Source organism: Brassica rapa, chromosome A10 (genome assembly GCF_000309985.2).
Source record: "Brassica rapa cultivar Chiifu-401-42 chromosome A10, CAAS_Brap_v3.01, whole genome shotgun sequence".
Classification (NCBI taxonomy): Eukaryota; Viridiplantae; Streptophyta; class Magnoliopsida; order Brassicales; family Brassicaceae; genus Brassica; species Brassica rapa.
This window is the reverse complement of record NC_024804.2, coordinates 11,762,969-11,781,516: the sequence shown is the minus strand read 5'-3', so window position 1 is coordinate 11,781,516 and position 18,548 is coordinate 11,762,969. Positions and strand designations below refer to the sequence as shown.

Genomic DNA, 18,548 nt, shown 5'->3' with positions numbered 1-18,548 from the left:
TTGCATATTTGCATTGTTTTATCCATTCATTCATAAGCATTTTCATCATATAGATTAGGATTTAGACATGTTTAGGTTGCATTTTGCATACATGAGTCTATATTAGGTACTGGAGTACCACATGAGGTTATTTGGAGCTCAAAAGAGGTGAAAAGGTGACCATTGGACGAACCGAGCATGGGAGCGACCTCCCGGAGCGACATCACGAAGTCGCTGTGTCCCACTTCTCAGAGCGACCTTCCTAAAGCGACGCCATGAAGTCGCTCGCGTTCTCATTACTCCGAACAGTCTTAGATGACCCTGGAGCGACCTCTCAGAGCGACCTACCAAGGTCGCTCCCGATCCAGAGCGACCCATTGGAGCGACACACCAGAGTCGCTCGCGACCGCTCGCCCGGAGACACCAAAAATCGGCCCTGGAGCGACTTCCCGGAGCGACACCTGCAAGTCGCTCCGCGTTATTTTGCTGCCGAAAATCATGATTTCTCAGGGACCTTTTTGCAATTTATTTTGGACGTTTTGCACTTGGAAAACCTATGTTTTAAACATCTTTTGTAGCCACCAAGGCAGATTATCTTTTGATCTATGGAGAAATACACAAGAACTCTCTGGAGAAGTTCATCTCTTGGATTTTGATTGTTATGTTCTTGTGTTCTTGTTGATTTCTTATCTATTTCTCTACATGATTAATCTGAAATCCAACATGGGTTTAAGAGGAATCATGGAGATTAGTGAGTAATCACCTTTTGAATTCATGGGTTAGGGAGATTAAGGGTGATTAGGTTAGAGCTAGGATGTTTTAGTGTAGATCATTCATATTTCCTTGCTAGTAGAGTAATCATAATGCATCTTCTGAGTTGGCCACTCAGTTGTTGATCCTTAGGCATTTCTCACCCGAAAGGTGTTCGATGAAATGCCCGAGACAACTCTCCTAGGCTTTTAGTATACTTTGCCAAAGACATTTGTTGTTAAAGATGCTAAGATAGCTAATAGACTTGTTATTAATGATTGCTTTCATATTATTCAACCAAAGACATTTGATGTTTGAGATATGTTAGCAAATGAGCATTCATCTAGACATAGAGCTTGCTTAGAATTGTGTCTAGGCTTAAGGTTGATAGTTTGATTGATCATTTGCCATCCTTAGTTCGATACTTGATCACCCAAGGTCTAATCCCTATGCCCATGAGTTCTCTTTTCTCTTAGTTAAGAAAGTATCATTCTGTTATTGCTTTTTAGTTTTAGTCATAGCTTAAAACCCATCTAAATCATTGGTTGCACTTAGATTAAGTGAGTACTTGCATTCTCGGTGCTTTGATATCCCTCAGAACTGGTTCGACAATCTTTTATACTACAACATTTGTCTTAGGAGCCTTGAAAACTCCTAACATCAAATTGGCGCCGTTGCCAAATTCTGAGTAGATTTAAACATTGAGATTTAGTCACTTGCTTGAGACTAAGTTATTTTTATTTTCTTTTGTTACTGATTCTTCTTCACCTCCCTTTTAATCTACAGGTGTATGAACTTGCGGAGCAAGGGTCCATCAAACCTAGTTCCAAGAGCTGCAGACATTAGAGCTTTAGAGAGAGAGTGTGCTAGAAAGAGAAGAGAAGAAGAACAACAGGCTCACTTGCTGAGATTGGATACTGATATGGGAGACATACCTCAAGATGATGCTGCCGCCAATGGAGCTAACAACGTTCCACCAAACCAACAGCGAGCAGCTCGACCCATTGGCACTTACGACCGCCCCAACATTCATGGTCATAGATTGGGAATCCGAGCACCCGCTGTGGCAGCCAACAACTTTGAGATCAAATCAGGACTCCTCAACGTGATCGAAAACAACAAGTATCATGGCTTGGCTCTGGAGGATCCATTTGATCACTTGGACAGGTTCGACAGCTACTGTGGGTTGTCTAAAACCAATGGTGTGTCCGAAGATGCCTTCAAGCTCAAGCTATTCCCTTTCTCTTTGGGGGATAAGGCACGTCAGTGGGAGAAGTCTCTACCCAGTGACTCCATCACCACTTGGGATGACTGCAAGAAAGCATTCTTGGAGAAGTTCTTCTCTACTTCAAGAACTGCTAAGCTGAGAAACGAGATTTCCAGCTTTCAACAGAAGAACTTGGAAGGCTTCAGTGAAGCCTGGGAGAGATTCAAGGGCTACCAAGCTCAATGCCCACACCATGGCTTTTCTAAGGAGAGCTTGCTGAGCACATTCTACCGTGGTGCTCTTCCTAAGTACAGAGCCAGACTGGATACAGCTAGCAATGGGTTCTTCTTGGGGAGAACTGAGGAGGATGCGAAGAGCTGGTTGACAACATGGTAAAGAGTGATGCAGTCTACAGTGGAGACCACGACAGAGGCAGTAGAACAGATGATAAGCAGACGAGGAAAGAGATCAAAGCTTTGGAAGACAAGATCGACCTACTCATTGCTGAAAAAGCCACCCAAGAGCAGCTGAAGTTTGTTGGTAACTCCAAGCAGGAAGATCCACTTGCTGTCAATGAGGTTGAGGGTTTGGAAGGTCAAGAGGAGTTGTGTTTCATTAACAACAATGGTAGCTGGTACAAAAAGGAGCCCAACTTTCAGTACAACAACTACCAACAGAAATCCTATCCAAACAACCAACAGAGTGGCTATCCGCCAAGAAACAACCAGCAAGGCAGCTATCAGCCTCAGCAAAATCCCTCGTCTGGTTCCTCTGCTCCTCAAGAGAGCAGCACTGATACCTTACTGAAACAAATCTTGGAGTCTCAGACTAGAAGTGAGAAGCATGTTGGTTATGAGTTGAAGAACCTTCATACCAAGATTGATGGGAGCTACAATGAGCTCAACAACAAATTCTCTCACCTTGCTTCTACAGTCAGGAATTTAGAGAATCAGTTTGCTTCCATGAACACTCACCAGAATCGCCAGCAAGGATCTCTACCTGGAAAGTCTGACCAAAACCCCAAGGAGGCCAAAGCTATCACCCTTAGGAGTGGTAACAGTTACCTCCTAAAACCCTCACCAAGGATGCTGAGAAACTAGGTGAGGGGGTTGCCATCAACATAGATGATGAAGTGGTGATTGTTGATGAGAAGATCAATGACGATATCTTGGAAAAGATAGTGGAAGCCAAAGGTAAGGGAAAGGTTGGAGAAGAGAAGAAGACAATAAAGGATGGTGAAGTTGTTACTCCAGCAAGTGAAAGTTCTTTTGTTCCTCCTCCCTATGAACCCAAACTTCTATTCCCTGGTAGATTCAAGAGGCAGCTGCTAGAGAAATACAAGGCTCTGTTTGAGAAGCAAATGAGTGAAGCTCAGGTTGCAATGCCCATCATTGATGCTTTCATGTTGATTCCTCAATACAGCAAGTTCCTGAAAGATGTTGTAGCTGCAAAGAAGAAGGAGATGGAAGGCATGATGATTCTTACCCATGAGTGCAATGCCATCATCCAGAGGCTTGATGTTCCAGAGAAATTAGAGGATCCAGGAAGCTTCACACTACCTTGTGCTCTTGGACCTATGGTATTTGAGAAAAGTCTCTGCGATTTGGGAGCTAGTGTCAGCTTGATGCCTTTGTCTGTTGCAAAGAAGCTTGGATTCACTCAGTACAAGAAGTGTAGACTCTCTCTGGTGTTAGCTGATCGTTCAGTGAAGTATCCTGTGGGCATCTTAGAGGACCTCCCTGTGAAGATTGGAAGGTATGAGATACCTACAGATTTTGTGGTGCTTGAGATGGGTGAGGAGGCTCAAGACCCATTGATTCTAGGAAGGCCATTCTTAGCTACAGCAGGAGCTATTGTTAATGTGAAGGAAGGCACGATTGATCTCCATTTGGGTAAAGAGAACATCCTCCACTTTGACATCAAAGGGAAAATGAGGAAACCAACTGTGTTCGGGCAAGCCTTCTACATTGAAGAGATGGCCACTCCTGCTGATGAGCATCTTGAAGAGTTACCACCTGAGGACGACGAGGAGGGAGCATCTCCCTCTACTCATTCCCTATAGAAGGTAAACCACCACACTCCCTTGTATATACCATTTCATTTTTGCATATTAGCCTTCTTTTCGGTATCTCTCTCTACTTGACAACACAGAGACTGTGTAACTCAAGTTTGGGGGAGGTACCAAGTATTTGATCATGTTTGCTTTGATGTTGTTTCATTGAGTCATGCATTGCATACCTATTTGCATAAAAAAAAATCATCAATCATTTAGTCTGCATCATTTGCATTTTTTTAGGAGAGTCTAGAGCATATAGGTTGCATTCACTTGCATTGGGAGCAATGATTTTGAATGCCTTGTAAAGAACACTACGTTGCACCTGAGTAGCTTTTGCACCTCTCAAAAAGACTTGTATGTTTCGAGCCTTGAAAACTCTTCCTGAAACTTGTTGATTGCTGAAACTCAGTCTTTGAAGCCAACTACAACCTTATTTGAACTGAACGAACTTAATGTTTCTTGCTCATGGTCCCTTGTGTACTGAGTCATGGCTATACACACTTGAGTTGTCACATCCTTTATGCCAATCTTATTTTGACAAACTCTAGTGGTAGACCACTCCCAAAACCTTTCCCTCCTTTTAAGCTTTCATTGTTTGATGAGTGAGGCCTTCTTCGGAAAGTCTTACATGTGCATAATGTTGAGAGTATCGGGAACGACAATGCTTGATCTTCATTCTTGCTAGATTGGGCACTCTATTGTCTAGCTATAGGTGGGGGGGTGAGTGTTGTGATTATGATTTGGGAGGAATGAAAAGGAAAAGAATAGACTCTTTGTGCTTAAGTGAATTGTTTTATTGGGATAAGTAGAGAAGCCTCTAGCTCAAGTTTTGAAAAGTCTTGGCCCCCAGCCTAAAAAAAAAAAAAAAGGAAAAGAAAAAAAAAAAAGAAAAGAAAAAGCAAAAAAGGGGGCTAGCAAAGTTGTTAGGAGCTAAGAAATATTTTGAGGTTCTGAAAAAATCCCTTGTAGATTTCAAGGAGAAGGAGTTAAAGTTCTTAGATCTTTTGGTGAGAGATGTGAGTTGGGTTTGACATTTGAGAATGATTGTGTAATTGTACGTTTGGGAAAAGGGTAGAACAATGGAGATTGAGCATTGTATGCATGAGTTGATCCCTTTCTTAGATATATTATGTGCAATGTCAAGGCTACTTGTTTCGAGAGTAAACTACCTTAAAGATCATATGTTTTGAACCTCTTGAATCACTTGAATAAAAGCCTTCCCTTACCCAACCAAATGACTTGGACCAACTGACCATTTGCAAGAATTCACCTGATGTTTTGTGCTTAATGAATGTGAGAGTTGGTTGATTTGAATGTGAGGATGCTTGATGATGAGTGTAAGAACAAAAAGAGTTAAGATAGGCCTAGAGAAGCTAGAGTGTAATAAGAGAGTGTGTTAGTTGTGTTTCTTTTGGCTATGTGCTCCCACCTTCAACCTCTCTCCCTATGAGTTCTAGAAAGTTCACTTGTGGACAAGTAAAAGAACAAGTTTGGGGGAGTTGATAGCTTGCATATTTGCATTGTTTTATCCATTCATTCATAAGCATTTTCATCATATAGATTAGGATTTAGACATGTTTAGGTTGCATTTTGCATACATGAGTCTATATTAGGTACTGGAGTACCACATGAGGTTATTTGGAGCTCAAAAGAGGTGAAAAGGTGACCATTGGACGAACCGAGCATGGGAGCGACCTCCCGGAGCGACATCACGAAGTCGCTGTGTCCCACTTCTCAGAGCGACCTTCCTAAAGCGACGCCATGAAGTCGCTCGCGTTCTCATTACTCCGAACAGTCTTAGATGACCCTGGAGCGACCTCTCAGAGCGACCTACCAAGGTCGCTCCCGATCCAGAGCGACCCATTGGAGCGACACACCAGAGTCGCTCGCGACCGCTCGCCCGGAGACACCAAAAATCGGCCCTGGAGCGACTTCCCGGAGCGACACCTGCAAGTCGCTCCGCGTTATTTTGCTGCCGAAAATCATGATTTCTCAGGGACCTTTTTGCAATTTATTTTGGACGTTTTGCACTTGGAAAACCTATGTTTTAAACATCTTTTGTAGCCACCAAGGCAGATTATCTTTTGATCTATGGAGAAATACACAAGAACTCTCTGGAGAAGTTCATCTCTTGGATTTTGATTGTTATGTTCTTGTGTTCTTGTTGATTTCTTATCTATTTCTCTACATGATTAATCTGAAATCCAACATGGGTTTAAGAGGAATCATGGAGATTAGTGAGTAATCACCTTTTGAATTCATGGGTTAGGGAGATTAAGGGTGATTAGGTTAGAGCTAGGATGTTTTAGTGTAGATCATTCATATTTCCTTGCTAGTAGAGTAATCATAATGCATCTTCTGAGTTGGCCACTCAGTTGTTGATCCTTAGGCATTTCTCACCCGAAAGGTGTTCGATGAAATGCCCGAGACAACTCTCCTAGGCTTTTAGTATACTTTGCCAAAGACATTTGTTGTTAAAGATGCTAAGATAGCTAATAGACTTGTTATTAATGATTGCTTTCATATTATTCAACCAAAGACATTTGATGTTTGAGATATGTTAGCAAATGAGCATTCATCTAGACATAGAGCTTGCTTAGAATTGTGTCTAGGCTTAAGGTTGATAGTTTGATTGATCATTTGCCATCCTTAGTTCGATACTTGATCACCCAAGGTCTAATCCCTATGCCCATGAGTTCTCTTTTCTCTTAGTTAAGAAAGTATCATTCTGTTATTGCTTTTTAGTTTTAGTCATAGCTTAAAACCCATCTAAATCATTGGTTGCACTTAGATTAAGTGAGTACTTGCATTCTCGGTGCTTTGATATCCCTCAGAACTGGTTCGACAATCTTTTATACTACAACATTTGTCTTAGGAGCCTTGAAAACTCCTAACATCAAGTTTTCAAGAAGCTAATGATGTTATTTGTTTTTCAATTCCTCCTACTTGGCTTATAACATTTTTGTATTGGCCATATACTATTTAATATATAAGAATATGTTGTTCAAAAAAAAGAAGTAATAATGCGAATAGAATTTGTTAAATCAAGAATAATAATTATGTAACTTATACATGTAAACATTTAAATATAATCAAAACATACATGTATTTATATATTGTCGGATCGAAGCGGATATTCGCTTTCCAAAACTTTAATATTTATGATTTGCTTTGATTTTAGCGGATACTGATTTTTAGTATTTGCTTTGGTTCGAAAATTTAGATATCCAGAATTTTTGGATCGAATCGAAATGAATAACAAATAAAATCAAATTTAACGGATAAAATATCCATCCTTACACTTGATCAGTGGATACATACACTTTTGGTTTTGGTCAACATGTGATCAATTTACCTAATCTTTGACATATTTGCATTTTCACTCTGGACTGCACAACGTAATCGAATGACATCAGCTTCTATAATAATGCGTCTAAATAGATGCACTATATGTTTTCCGTCGGTGCTTTTGCGGTGTCTATCGATTAAAGTGAATTGTTGTTATCGGGTTCCATATGGTTTTTAACTTTCTTTTTTTTTTCCCAAAGCAAACAAAGTAAGATATGAAAACAACGTTGTGGAAGGAATGAAAAACAAGCAGAACAAGAATATACGAAACTGATGATACCCTGAAATCAAGAACGATTGTCTATATGTTACTTGAAATTGGAGAAAACATACATATATAGGACGTTACGTTACGGTTATGGACTATTATAGTATGCCACACCTAACTATGATAAACGTCGAATCGGTTTTAAAAGCTAATCCAAACCAAACTTTTCTTTCTTTCTGTTAGCGATGGTTAAATTAACGGGAAATGATCTGATTAATTTGTCTCTTCATTGGATTCCTTTTTATTTATATCCAACAAAAAATCACAATAAAAAACAAATTTCAGTCGATTCTACTACTTAGTTTCTTCGACCGTGGGGCTAACATGTACATTATTAAAACTTAGACTTCTTATACATAAATCATATAATACAGTAGAAGTTGACAAATATGAAATTTGAGTGTGGTAGCACGAGGAGAGAATGGAAGCAAAACTTTAGTTATTGAATTTACCCTATTTTATTGTATTGTTTTTATTTTATTCAAGTTTGATAACTACCATTGAATTTAGTTTTATTTCTTCTTTTATTTAATCTCATTCCTTTTGCATCTGTTCAAAACGAGAACTTGAAATTTTGTTCCAATGGGAGATGCTCCCAATGTCTAGTTTATAATTTCAACTGGAGACAACTTCTACTGTTTTATAAAAACAAACATGATTTACACGATTACAAAAATGATAATTATGCATTTATTGTGTGTTGTTAAAATGTCGCAAAAGTGTCAAAAAAGTATCCTAAAAGGTGAGGTTTAGGTGTATAAATCTAATTGACATAATATAACCTTTCTCTTTTTATTAATAAACAAAATGGTGGTTGGTTAAGCAATCTTGAAGATTAAAATGCGTATAACAAAATAAATAAGATTTCCTTCAACTATGTTTTTCTTGGCTCACTATATTTGATATATATTATAAACATAAAACAAGTAAAATATTGTGTAGTCACTAGATTTATATAAAACATATAAAATTTATTTTCTCAAACGAATGGATTTACAGTCGAACAACAAATGATTTTAGTAAAATAAAAGTAGAAATATGTGTAAGGAATCTATTGAGTATTGAGTCTATTGACATTAATTATAAAAATATAAGAGTTGTAAGATTAAATATACATCTTGAACCTAAACGGAGAAAAAGGGCAATAAAATAAACAAATGGTTCAAAAACCCCACTAGGCTCTCTGAGACTGGTTTGGTTTCCTCCATTGACACTATCCCACTACCTTCAAGATCCCATCTTTTGTGTTAAAACCTAATCTCTCTCTCTCTCTCTCTCTCTCTCTCTCTCTCTCTCTCTCTCTCTCTCTCTCTCTCTCTCTCTCAAATTAACAAAAAGAAACGTTTTTGTTTCAAGATGGAGATCAAAAATTAATTGCAACCCTTTTGATTTATACCGTTTTTATTACACCAAACTCGTTTCTGTTTTATTAATTCCTTTCTTTTGTGAGCATTAAAAGAAGAAAAAAAAAACAATTCCTTTGCTTCTTTCTCACTGTTACTTTCTCTTCTCTCTCTCTCTCTCTGTATCCTTCATCTTGCGTTTTAAGCCATTTCTGTCCTTCTGCCATCTCAGCTTCAAAAATTTGGAGCTTAACAATACCCTTTCCATCTTCCTCGTGATCATCGGAGGAAACTGATCTCTTCTATGGAATGGAGATTTTGATGTTCCTCCTAAGGATTTGTCTAGTTTCGTCGGTTTTAGTTGCTGCTTCTCCCTCTGGTAAGTTTAATTTTTATTTACTCCTAACTTAAAAAAGCAAATCATTTTTCCATTGCTTGGATCAATTGGAATCAGACACATATGGATCAATTTGCTATGTTTGGTATTTATATATTATTAACAATGAGCTTTTAATAACTCTGCTAGTTTGTTAAATGTTGTTTTGGATTCAACCCAATTGGGGAAGAACGAAATTAAAAAATGATTTTTTTTTTTTGCTGAGTTTCCGTCGATGAATAAGATTTTTTTTAAAATAATTTTGTGAAATACTTCTTTTTTTTATATTAATGTAAAGTAATTTGAGTCAAAATTGTTGACGCAATCTTTTGTACTTTTTTCTATTCAAAGATATGGAATGACTTTTGATTACAAAAGATGTTTGATTTTGCTTCGTGATCTGTTGAATTGTTAGCTTCAGGGTTGGACTTGTTACCTCCGTTATCATCACCACCGTCTCCGTTACCGGAAGCTTCAAAAGGGTTTGGTCAAGCACCGATCAGTCCACCCGAATCTCACAAATCCAGCAATGCGCCACCGCCTAAGAGCATGTTTATAGGGAGCCCTTAAGGGGGGTTGTTAACATAATAGGGTAATAAAATTAAAGAAAAAAGGGGATTAAAAGGAAGGGGCGTGTCTTAAATGGGAGCGCGAAGGCACGGGTTGATGGAGGCACGTGTCGCTTTTTTACTGGGGAGAGGAGCGGTGTCGGGGTGTAAACGGTGAAATAATTTTTCTTTTCTTTTTTCTCTCGTTCTGTTTCTCGTCTCTCCTACGAAAGGCGATTCAATGGCGACTCTTCCCTTTGCGGTGGCTCTACTCGACGGAACGGCGACGGCTCTTTCGATCTCTCCTCGACGGCACGGCGACGGCTCTATCATCTGTGGGTCTCGGCGAGGAAAGAAAACTGCGACCTTTCTATCGGTGCCTCTCCTTGACCAAGCTAAACGACGACATCTCTATCGGTACGTATGTACGTGTGATCAAATCCAAAGGTAAAGTGGCATGCATGTCTTTATATTCTTCATCGTGAATCTTAATAATTCCTCTGGGGGGGTTGTTTTGATTTGTTGTGTCTTTAGGTGGATTGATCAAGAGCGATGTTTTAGGATGATTTTCTCTCTGTGTAAGATTTTGTCCTTATTCATTGTGAATTTCTAAAACAAATCGTCTGAGTATTTTTTTGATTTGTTTGTGTCTGTTTTGGTTTTAGGTGGATTGATCAAAAGCGAGACAGATTGTGTCTGTGTGGCTTTAGGTGTATTTTACTGCTTGTTCTCCATCAATTTTGAATATGAAAATCCACAATTTCTATTCTGATTTGTCTCGTGTTTTTGTGTTTAGGTGTGATAAAGCATCACACGGGTTCTTCAGATAGAGGACCTTCGATTATTCACACAGGTAAAACGTATATCTTTATTCTGTTTAAGTTTGATAAAGCATTGTACTGGTTGGTGGTTAGCGGTAGGATATGTAATAAATTGCTTTGGTTATTCTTAGATTACGGTTGGCATAGGTAATAAATTGCTTTAGTTTTTGGTAGATAGAAATCAATGGTCTTGGTGTTGATTGTGTTAGATAAAATGTCCAATCGGACAGCTTGGTTGTGATAAATGAAGTAGATAGAAATCAATGGTGTGTTGTGTTCATTGTGTTAGATAGAAATCAATGCAGTGATTGGATTAATTAATCTATAAAAGAACTTGCCTTCACCTCTTTCTTGAAAACATTTCAAACGTGTTCTCATCTTCCCACTTCCTCAGTTTTCTTCTTTTATTGCTTCTTTCTACCTCGCTTCAGCAATGGATTCTATTCCTTCTGGAACTTCAAAGTTTGTTGAACTATTAAATAGTCAACAAACTGTTTCCTTTGGTAACTATGAAGGTAGTCAGGGAACCGGAGCTTCAAACTTTGAAGGAGACAGTGCTCCTGAGCGTAGAGAACGACGGAAGTGGACACCAACAGATGATGTTGTCCTGATCAGTTCGTGGCTCAACACAAGCAAGGATCCTGTGGTTGGCAATGAGCAAAAATCCGCCGGTTTTTGGAAAAGGATTGCTGCGTACTTCGCGGCAAGTCCTCTTGTTGCTGGCTGCGAGGAGAGGGAGCCAAGTCACTGCAAGCAACGATGGCATAGGATCAATGACCTAGTGTCCAAGTTCAGTGGATCATATGGAGCTGCTACTAGACAGAGGACTAGCGGCCAGAATGAGAACGACGTTCTGAAGCTTGCTCATCAAATATACTACAACAACTACAAGAAGAAATTTATGCTTGAACACGCGTGGAAGGAGTTGCGACACGACCAGAAGTGGTGCGACCTTGGTACTGCAAAAACTGAAGGGAGCTTAAAGAAGAGGAAGTGTGAAGTTGGTGCAGATACCTCAAGCTCTCAAGCAACTGAGAACATGCGTCCCCCTGGAGTGAAAGCGGCAAAGTCCTCAGGTAAGAAGCCGGTGTTAAACGAGAAAACTCTTACTGATTTTAAGTGTATGTGGACAATCAAAGAGAAGGAGTTGGCGACAAAAAAGGAGTTGTCTAAGATGAGTCTCCTTGAGAGTCTTATTGAAAGAAAGGAATCTCTAACTGAGTCTGAAGAAACCCTCAAGAACAAGCTCATAACTGACTTGTTGTCAGATTAGTTTCATGTTTAAGTTCTGTCTGTTGTTTTAAAGTTTAAGATCGTCTTTCATGTTTAAGTTTAAGATCGTGTTTCATGTTTAAGTTTAAGATCGTGTTTCAAGTTTATGTTTAAGGTCAAATGTTTGTATGAAATGTAGTTGAAAGTTTGGTTTAAATTGACATGATGTTTCAATCCGTAATGTTTTAAATGTTCAAAGATTGTAGTTCACAGTTCTTGCCATGGTGTTGGTTTAAATTGACATGATGTTTCGAAGTTTGTTTTATCTTGTAATGACAGGTCACGGGAGTGGACAGTTCTTGCCATGACAGGTCACGGGAGTGGACAGGTCAGGGGAGTCGACCATTGGCTTCCTGTTGGAGAGGTCAGAGGAGTTTGTAGTCTTCTGTCTGTATAATTGTACTGGAGAGTCAGAGTTTGTTGTCTTGTGTCATGGGAGTTGTAGTCACGAGAGTGAGTGAGAGAGAGTTTGTATCACGAGAGTGAGAGAGAGTTTGTAGTCTTCTGTCTGTATAGTTGTCTTGTATCACGAGAGTGAGAGAGAGTTTGTATCACGAGACATTCATTTTCTTGTTATATAATTCACTCATTATCATCTCATTTTCTCATCTCATTCTCAACGTCTAGCAATTCTCTCATTCTCAACGTCTAGCAATTCTCTCATTCTCTATTCTCACAATTCTCATCACAAACACATTCTCTATTCTCACAATTCTCATCACAAACACATTTATAAAAAGCTAAAACAAATTCTCATGGCATCTTCTTCTAATAACAATATCGAGGGATCAATGGATGACATTTTTGATCATCATTTCGAGCAAGCATTTGACACGGTGTACAATCATATCGGTGATCAGTTAGAAAACGAAAGGAAGACAAGAAAAAAAAGAGTTTTTATCGAAAGACACCGTGAAGAAGGTCATCTCCGGTTATGGAATGATTATTTCAGTGACGTTCCGACGTATCCTGAAAATCTATTCCGACGACGATTTAGGATGAACAAGTCATTGTTCATGTTTATTGTTGATCGCCTCTCCAATGAAGTCCCTTTCTTTCGTCAAAAGAAAGACGTTACCGGAAGATGTGGTCTCTCTGCACTTCAAAAATGTACAGCAGCTATTCGCGTGTTGGCATATGGTTCTGCGCTTGATGCGGTCGACGAATACCTTAGGCTCGGTGCAACCACTGCTCGGTTATGTGTGGAAAATTTTGTAGAAGCAATCATAAATTTGTTCGCCAATGAGTACCTAAGAAAACCAACACGAGATGATCTTCAACGTCTACTTCATATTGGAGATATTCGTGGATTTCCCGGGATGATAGGAAGCATCGATTGTATGCATTGGGAGTGGAAGAATTGTCCCACCGCTTGGAAAGGGCAATATTCTCGTGGTTCCGGAAAACCGACAATCGTTTTAGAAGCGGTAGCTTCATATGATCTCTGGATTTGGCATGCGTTTTTTGGACCTCCAGGTACCTTAAATGATATCAATGTTCTTGATCGCTCACCTGTTTTTGATGACATAATAAATGGTGTAGCACCGCGAGTGAATTTCTCCGTCAACGGAAGAAACTATCGTTATGCTTACTATCTCACCGATGGTATTTATCCAAAATGGGCAACTTTTATCCAATCTATTTCACTTCCACAAGGGCCGAAAGCAGTCTTATTTGCTACACATCAAGAAGGTGTCCGGAAAGATGTCGAGCGTGCTTTCGGAGTCTTGCAAGCTCGATTTGCCATCGTTAAAAATCCGGCGCTTTGTTGGGATAAAGTCAAGATTGGGAAGATTATGAGAGCATGTATCATACTACATAATATGATAGTAGAAAACGAACGGGATGAAGGCACTCAATACAATCTTTCGGATTTCCAACAGGGAGAAGGCAGCGGAAGTTCACACGTCGATCTCGCTTTCTCATCAACAATTCCTTCAAATATCGCCAATCAAATGGGTGTTCGAACTGACATCCGTGATGGACAAGTACATCAACGACTGAAAGCTGATTTGGTTGAACATGTATGGAATAAATTTGGAGACAACAACTAACCTTCGAAGCTTCTTTGAGATTATTTTTCGTTTATTTTAGTAATCTTTGTTTTTATTATTTTATGTTTTTATTTTAAAATGTTATGTTTAACTTTGTTTTTATTAAATAAATTTTTTCTTTGTTTAAAATTTTATGTTTAAAATAAAATTTAATATTTAAAATTGTTAAGAAATTTTGTTAAGGAACTACCAATAAACCACTAAAATTAGATGTCTCTTAACAATGTCTCTTAACTCATTTTTAAGAGTTAAAAATACACTAAGAGCCCTTAAGTGGGGTTCACCAATAAACATGCTCTAAAGCCTCTCAGCCGTCTCTTCCTCCTCTACCTAACGTGGCAGCTCCTCCGCCGTCCATTTCTCCTATAGGTGACGTGGCAGATCCTCCACCAGCAGATTCCGCGGGAAGTAAAGCACCAGCCGGTGAGCCTATTGTCTCGGTTCCTAATGCTCCAGGTAATGATTCTCTCACAGACAATTATTCGAACACTTGGCGCGCACTCTTGGGATTTAGTAGAGTTGTGTATTGACAAAAAAATTAAATTTTGTGGTGGGTTTTGAATCTTCGTCAGCTCCAGCGACAATACCCGTGAAGGATTTGCCGGGAAAATCTCCACCGGTTGCTTCACCACCAAGAGATGCACCAAAAGAGCCTCCTTTCTCTGGAAGAGTATCTCCAGGTATATGAATCTTTTAGCTTGCACTGTTCTTTAGGTTGCATCAATCTTGGATCTTTAGCTTGTAGTAACTCTGTAATTTGTATAAATGTTGAAACTTTAGCTTGCACTGTTCTGTAGATTGCATCAGTTAACATGTAATGTTCTGTAATCTGCAGGCCCAGTTTCATCCCCTGTTTCGGATATTCCACCATTGCCATCAGTGGCTCTGCCTCCGCCTATACCGAGCGTTGTACCTCCTAACAATGCTTCTAACAGTCACAAGCCTATTGCTCCTGGTATAGTATTTCCATGTTTTGCTCACTCCTTGCTCCAAATATGTTTCGCTTTTATTTTTTTCGTTTATAGCATAAACCCATTTGTGGTCTCTGAATCCAGTCGCATCTCCACCAACTGACATTTCACCACCAGTCCATCCTGTCATACCAAAGTTGCCTTCTAGTTCACCTGGTATGCGGTTGCTTGCGGAATTACTTACTCTGTATTTATTCTCCTTCTCACATTGTTGTCTGTGTTTATTCTCTCTTGAACTGTGCAGTACCCACCTCGAGTCCAACAAGAAAGTCGCCAATTACCCACCCGGTTTTCCCAATTGAGTCTCCTGCTGCTGGCTCACCAGGTTAGCTCAGCTTTCCAATATGTTTTTACGTAAAAACAACATAACCCAATTTATCAACATTTCCTCTTCTTCTCTAGATCATCCACCTCCCAGCGATAATGGAGGTGAGAACAAAAGTCCTGCACCGTCAAATGAAGCTGCTAAACCCTTGCCTATCTTCCCACATAAAGGTTTATCTTCGTAGGGCATTAACTGTACAAGTTGTATTAAGAAGACAAGACTAATTCATTTTATTATTATATAGCAGCTTCTCCTCCTTCAGTAGCTCCATTAGCCCCCAAATTCAACGGACACTCTCATCATACATCTCCATCTACTACTCCACCGCCAGATACTACTCCGAGTAATGTACACCGCACATCATCATCAGCTCCTCCTCCACCTTCATACCATCGACATCATCAAGAGCGAACGAAGATCACAAATAGTCCAGCTTCTTCACCACCACCACCACCAACACATCTCATATCTCCAAAGAAGCCAAAGCGTAACGGTTTCAACTTTACTTTTAACATTTCAGATTCTTAGATTGGCCAGTCATCACTCTTCTCGTGATCTTAATTCTCTCTTCTTTCTATGTCTTGTTGTTATAGGTTCAGTGTCTCCTCTTCCATCACCACACCATGCTCGTTCTCCTCCAGTTCCTTCTTTGATTTCTCCTGTTCACCCCCCAGTTTCTTCCTCAATGCATCGTATCTCCATAGCTCCATCACCTTCTCCTACCCAAGGTTTGTCTCCTCCACTCATAAAAATAGAAATTTTTTGCTTTTAACCTCTTTGCCTGATGTGAAAATCCTAAACTCTGTTTATTTCTCCTAAAGTCCTTCCTCTGAGGTCCTCTTCAAGACCTTCAAAGTCTCGTAAGTTCCCACTTGGTCCTCCTCTTCCAGCATTTCCTCCTCCTCCCCCTAACTCAGGTCAGACATTCTTTTCAATTATTTCGAGATGAACAAGTCCTTGTTTTCGTCTAAAAACCACTTTCTGTCTGCAGATTGTACCTCAACCGTTTGCTTGGAACCATACACAAACACACCTCCTGGATCCCCCTGCGGCTGCGTCTGGCCTATTCAAGTCGAGCTTCGCCTCAGCATGGCGCTTTACGACTTCTTCCCCATGGTTTCAGAGTTCGCTCGGGAAATAAGCGCTGGAGTGTTCATGAAGCAGAGCCAAGTCCGCATAATGGGAGCCAACGCAGCCAGCGAGCAGCCAGATAAATCTATCGTTCTCATCGACTTAGTCCCGCTCGGAGATAAGTTCGATAACATGACAGCAATGCTTACTTACCAGAGATTCTGGAGTAAAAAAGTACAAATCTTTGGCCAGTACGACGTGATTTACGTCCGTTATCCCGGTTTACCGGCTTCTCCTCCGGTTTCCGGTATGACCGTTATAGATCAAGGACCCTACCCGGGTGGTGATAATAACGGCAGAGCGATGAAACCGCTCGGAGTTGATGTTCCTAAGAAGATGCGCAAGAAACAGCTCACCGGTGAAACTGTTGCTGTGATTGTTTTGTCTGCAGCTGCTTTTATTGGCTTGTGTTTCGTCATCGTTTGGTTCTTGGTTTTCCGGCGAAGAAGAGATCAGAGGGTTTCTAAAAGAGCACCACTTGCTCGGCCTTCGCTGCCTTCCCTCACGAAACCATCAGGTTCTGCAAGATCTTTAACCGGAAGCAGGCTTAGCTCAACTTCATTGTCCTTTGCGTCAAGCATCGCTCCGTTTACTCTCTCTGCCAAGACGTTCACCGCAAGCGAAATAGTGAAGGCAACAAATAACTTTGCGGAGTCGAGGGTTCTTGGTGAAGGCGGGTTCGGAAAGGTCTACGAAGGTCTTTTCGATGATGGAACTAAAGTAGCAGTTAAAGTACTGAAGAGAGATGACCAGCAAGGTGGCCGAGAGTTCTTGGCTGAAGTTGAAATGCTTAGCCGTCTTCATCACAGAAACTTGGTGAATCTGATTGGTATCTGTATCGAAGATCGTAACCGTTCCTTGGTTTATGAACTTATACCAAACGGCAGCGTTGAATCTCACCTCCACGGTGTTGATAAAGAGGCTTCGCCTTTGGATTGGGAAGCTCGGTTGAAGATAGCTCTTGGTGCAGCCCGTGGATTAGCGTATTTGCACGAAGACTCGAGCCCGCGAGTTATACACAGAGACTTCAAGTCAAGTAACATCTTGCTTGAACATGACTTCACGCCTAAAGTCTCTGACTTTGGACTTGCTAGAAACGCCCTTGATGATGAAGATAACAGACATATCTCTACACGTGTAATGGGAACATTCGGCTATGTGGCGCCAGAATACGCAATGACAGGTCATCTTTTGGTGAAGAGTGATGTGTATAGCTACGGAGTTGTGCTTTTAGAGCTACTTACGGGGAGGAAACCTGTGGATATGACGCAGCCGCCAGGTCAAGAGAACTTAGTTTCATGGACTAGGTCTCTTCTCACGAGCAGAGAAGGGCTTGAAGCTATCATAGACCAGTCTTTGGGACAGCCCGAGATTCCGTTCGACAGCATAGCTAAAGTCGCTGCGATAGCTTCTATGTGCGTTCAACCGGAAGTATCGCACCGTCCTTTCATGGGAGAGGTGGTGCAAGCTTTGAAACTTGTGTGCAACGAATGCGATGAAGCTAAGGAACTCAACTCTGTGACTTCGCTTACTCAAGATGAGAATCGAGCTGAGAGCTCTTGTGGTGGAGAAGGCTCCGGGAGGATGGCTAGGTATCCGTTGCTACCGAGTTACGACTCTGAGCCTGACACGGAGAGAGGACTGTCCGTGTCGGAGATGTTCACTGGTTCAGGGAGGTTAGAGAGACAGTCTAACTCGGGTCCATTGGCTTCAGGTCGAGGCAAGAGTTTCTGGCAGAAGATGAGGAGATTGTCTACCGGAAGCTTGAGCGAGCACGGGTCAGCATCGCTCATGTTACGATCTGGTTCGCGTTGAAAGATCGTTTCTGGTTACAACATGGGAGGTTTGTGATTGCCCTAAGTTAAGAATGGAAAAGGAAAAGGACAGAGTGTGTCTTGTGCTACAAGCGACTCTTTACCTTCTGGATACACCGGTTAAGCAACAGATTGGAAGAGATCATTCCCGGTTCAATAGTCATATTTGTATCTTTTAGAAAAAAAAACAGGAGACTCTGTTTGATCTCATTTCAATGTACATATCACCACGTTAAAGGCACAAGGCATCACTACCTTCGTTTTTTTGGGAAATCAAGATTGCTC

General features: G+C 40.5%; 2 protein-coding genes and 1 non-coding gene across 12 annotated transcripts; 2 read left to right on the top strand and 1 right to left on the bottom strand.

Moving 5' to 3' along the window:
• Window positions 1-2,089: 2,089 nt before the first annotated feature.
• Window positions 2,090-2,196, bottom strand: LOC117129383. Its single transcript, XR_004453032.1, has one exon. It is a non-coding gene; the product is annotated as a small nucleolar RNA R71 (small nucleolar RNA).
• Window positions 2,197-8,739: 6,543 nt separating this feature from the next.
• Window positions 8,740-18,527, top strand: LOC103845118 (receptor-like serine/threonine-protein kinase ALE2). 4 transcript variants are annotated; one of them, XM_033281462.1, is made up of 12 exons: window positions 8,740-9,330; window positions 9,749-9,868; window positions 14,320-14,478; window positions 14,595-14,702; window positions 14,858-14,977; window positions 15,078-15,149; window positions 15,238-15,318; window positions 15,396-15,488; window positions 15,563-15,811; window positions 15,912-16,046; window positions 16,140-16,235; window positions 16,310-18,527. In XM_033281462.1, exons 1-12 carry the CDS (start codon window positions 9,261-9,263, stop codon window positions 18,262-18,264), a joined length of 3,258 nt encoding a protein of 1,085 aa, XP_033137353.1. In that variant the 5' UTR covers window positions 8,740-9,260; the 3' UTR covers window positions 18,265-18,527. The 4 variants fall into 4 exon arrangements, with proteins under 4 accessions (XP_033137353.1, XP_033137350.1, XP_033137352.1 ...); XM_033281459.1 differs by having other exon boundaries at window positions 8,741-9,330; window positions 9,743-9,868; XM_033281461.1 differs by having other exon boundaries at window positions 8,742-9,330; window positions 9,743-9,868; window positions 15,563-15,805.
• LOC117128873 (glutathione S-transferase T3-like) lies at window positions 10,136-14,151 on the top strand. 7 transcript variants are annotated; one of them, XM_033281463.1, is made up of 4 exons: window positions 10,136-10,292; window positions 10,410-10,453; window positions 10,541-10,728; window positions 12,248-14,151. In XM_033281463.1, the coding sequence occupies exon 4, from the start codon at window positions 12,724-12,726 to the stop codon at window positions 14,020-14,022; it is 1,299 nt and encodes a 432-aa protein (XP_033137354.1). In that variant the 5' UTR covers window positions 10,136-10,292; window positions 10,410-10,453; window positions 10,541-10,728; window positions 12,248-12,723; the 3' UTR covers window positions 14,023-14,151. The 7 variants fall into 7 exon arrangements, with proteins under 7 accessions (XP_033137354.1, XP_033137356.1, XP_033137360.1 ...); XM_033281465.1 differs by having other exon boundaries at window positions 12,225-14,151; XM_033281469.1 differs by lacking the exon at window positions 12,248-14,151 and adding an exon at window positions 11,128-12,183.
• Window positions 18,528-18,548: the final 21 nt, after the last annotated feature.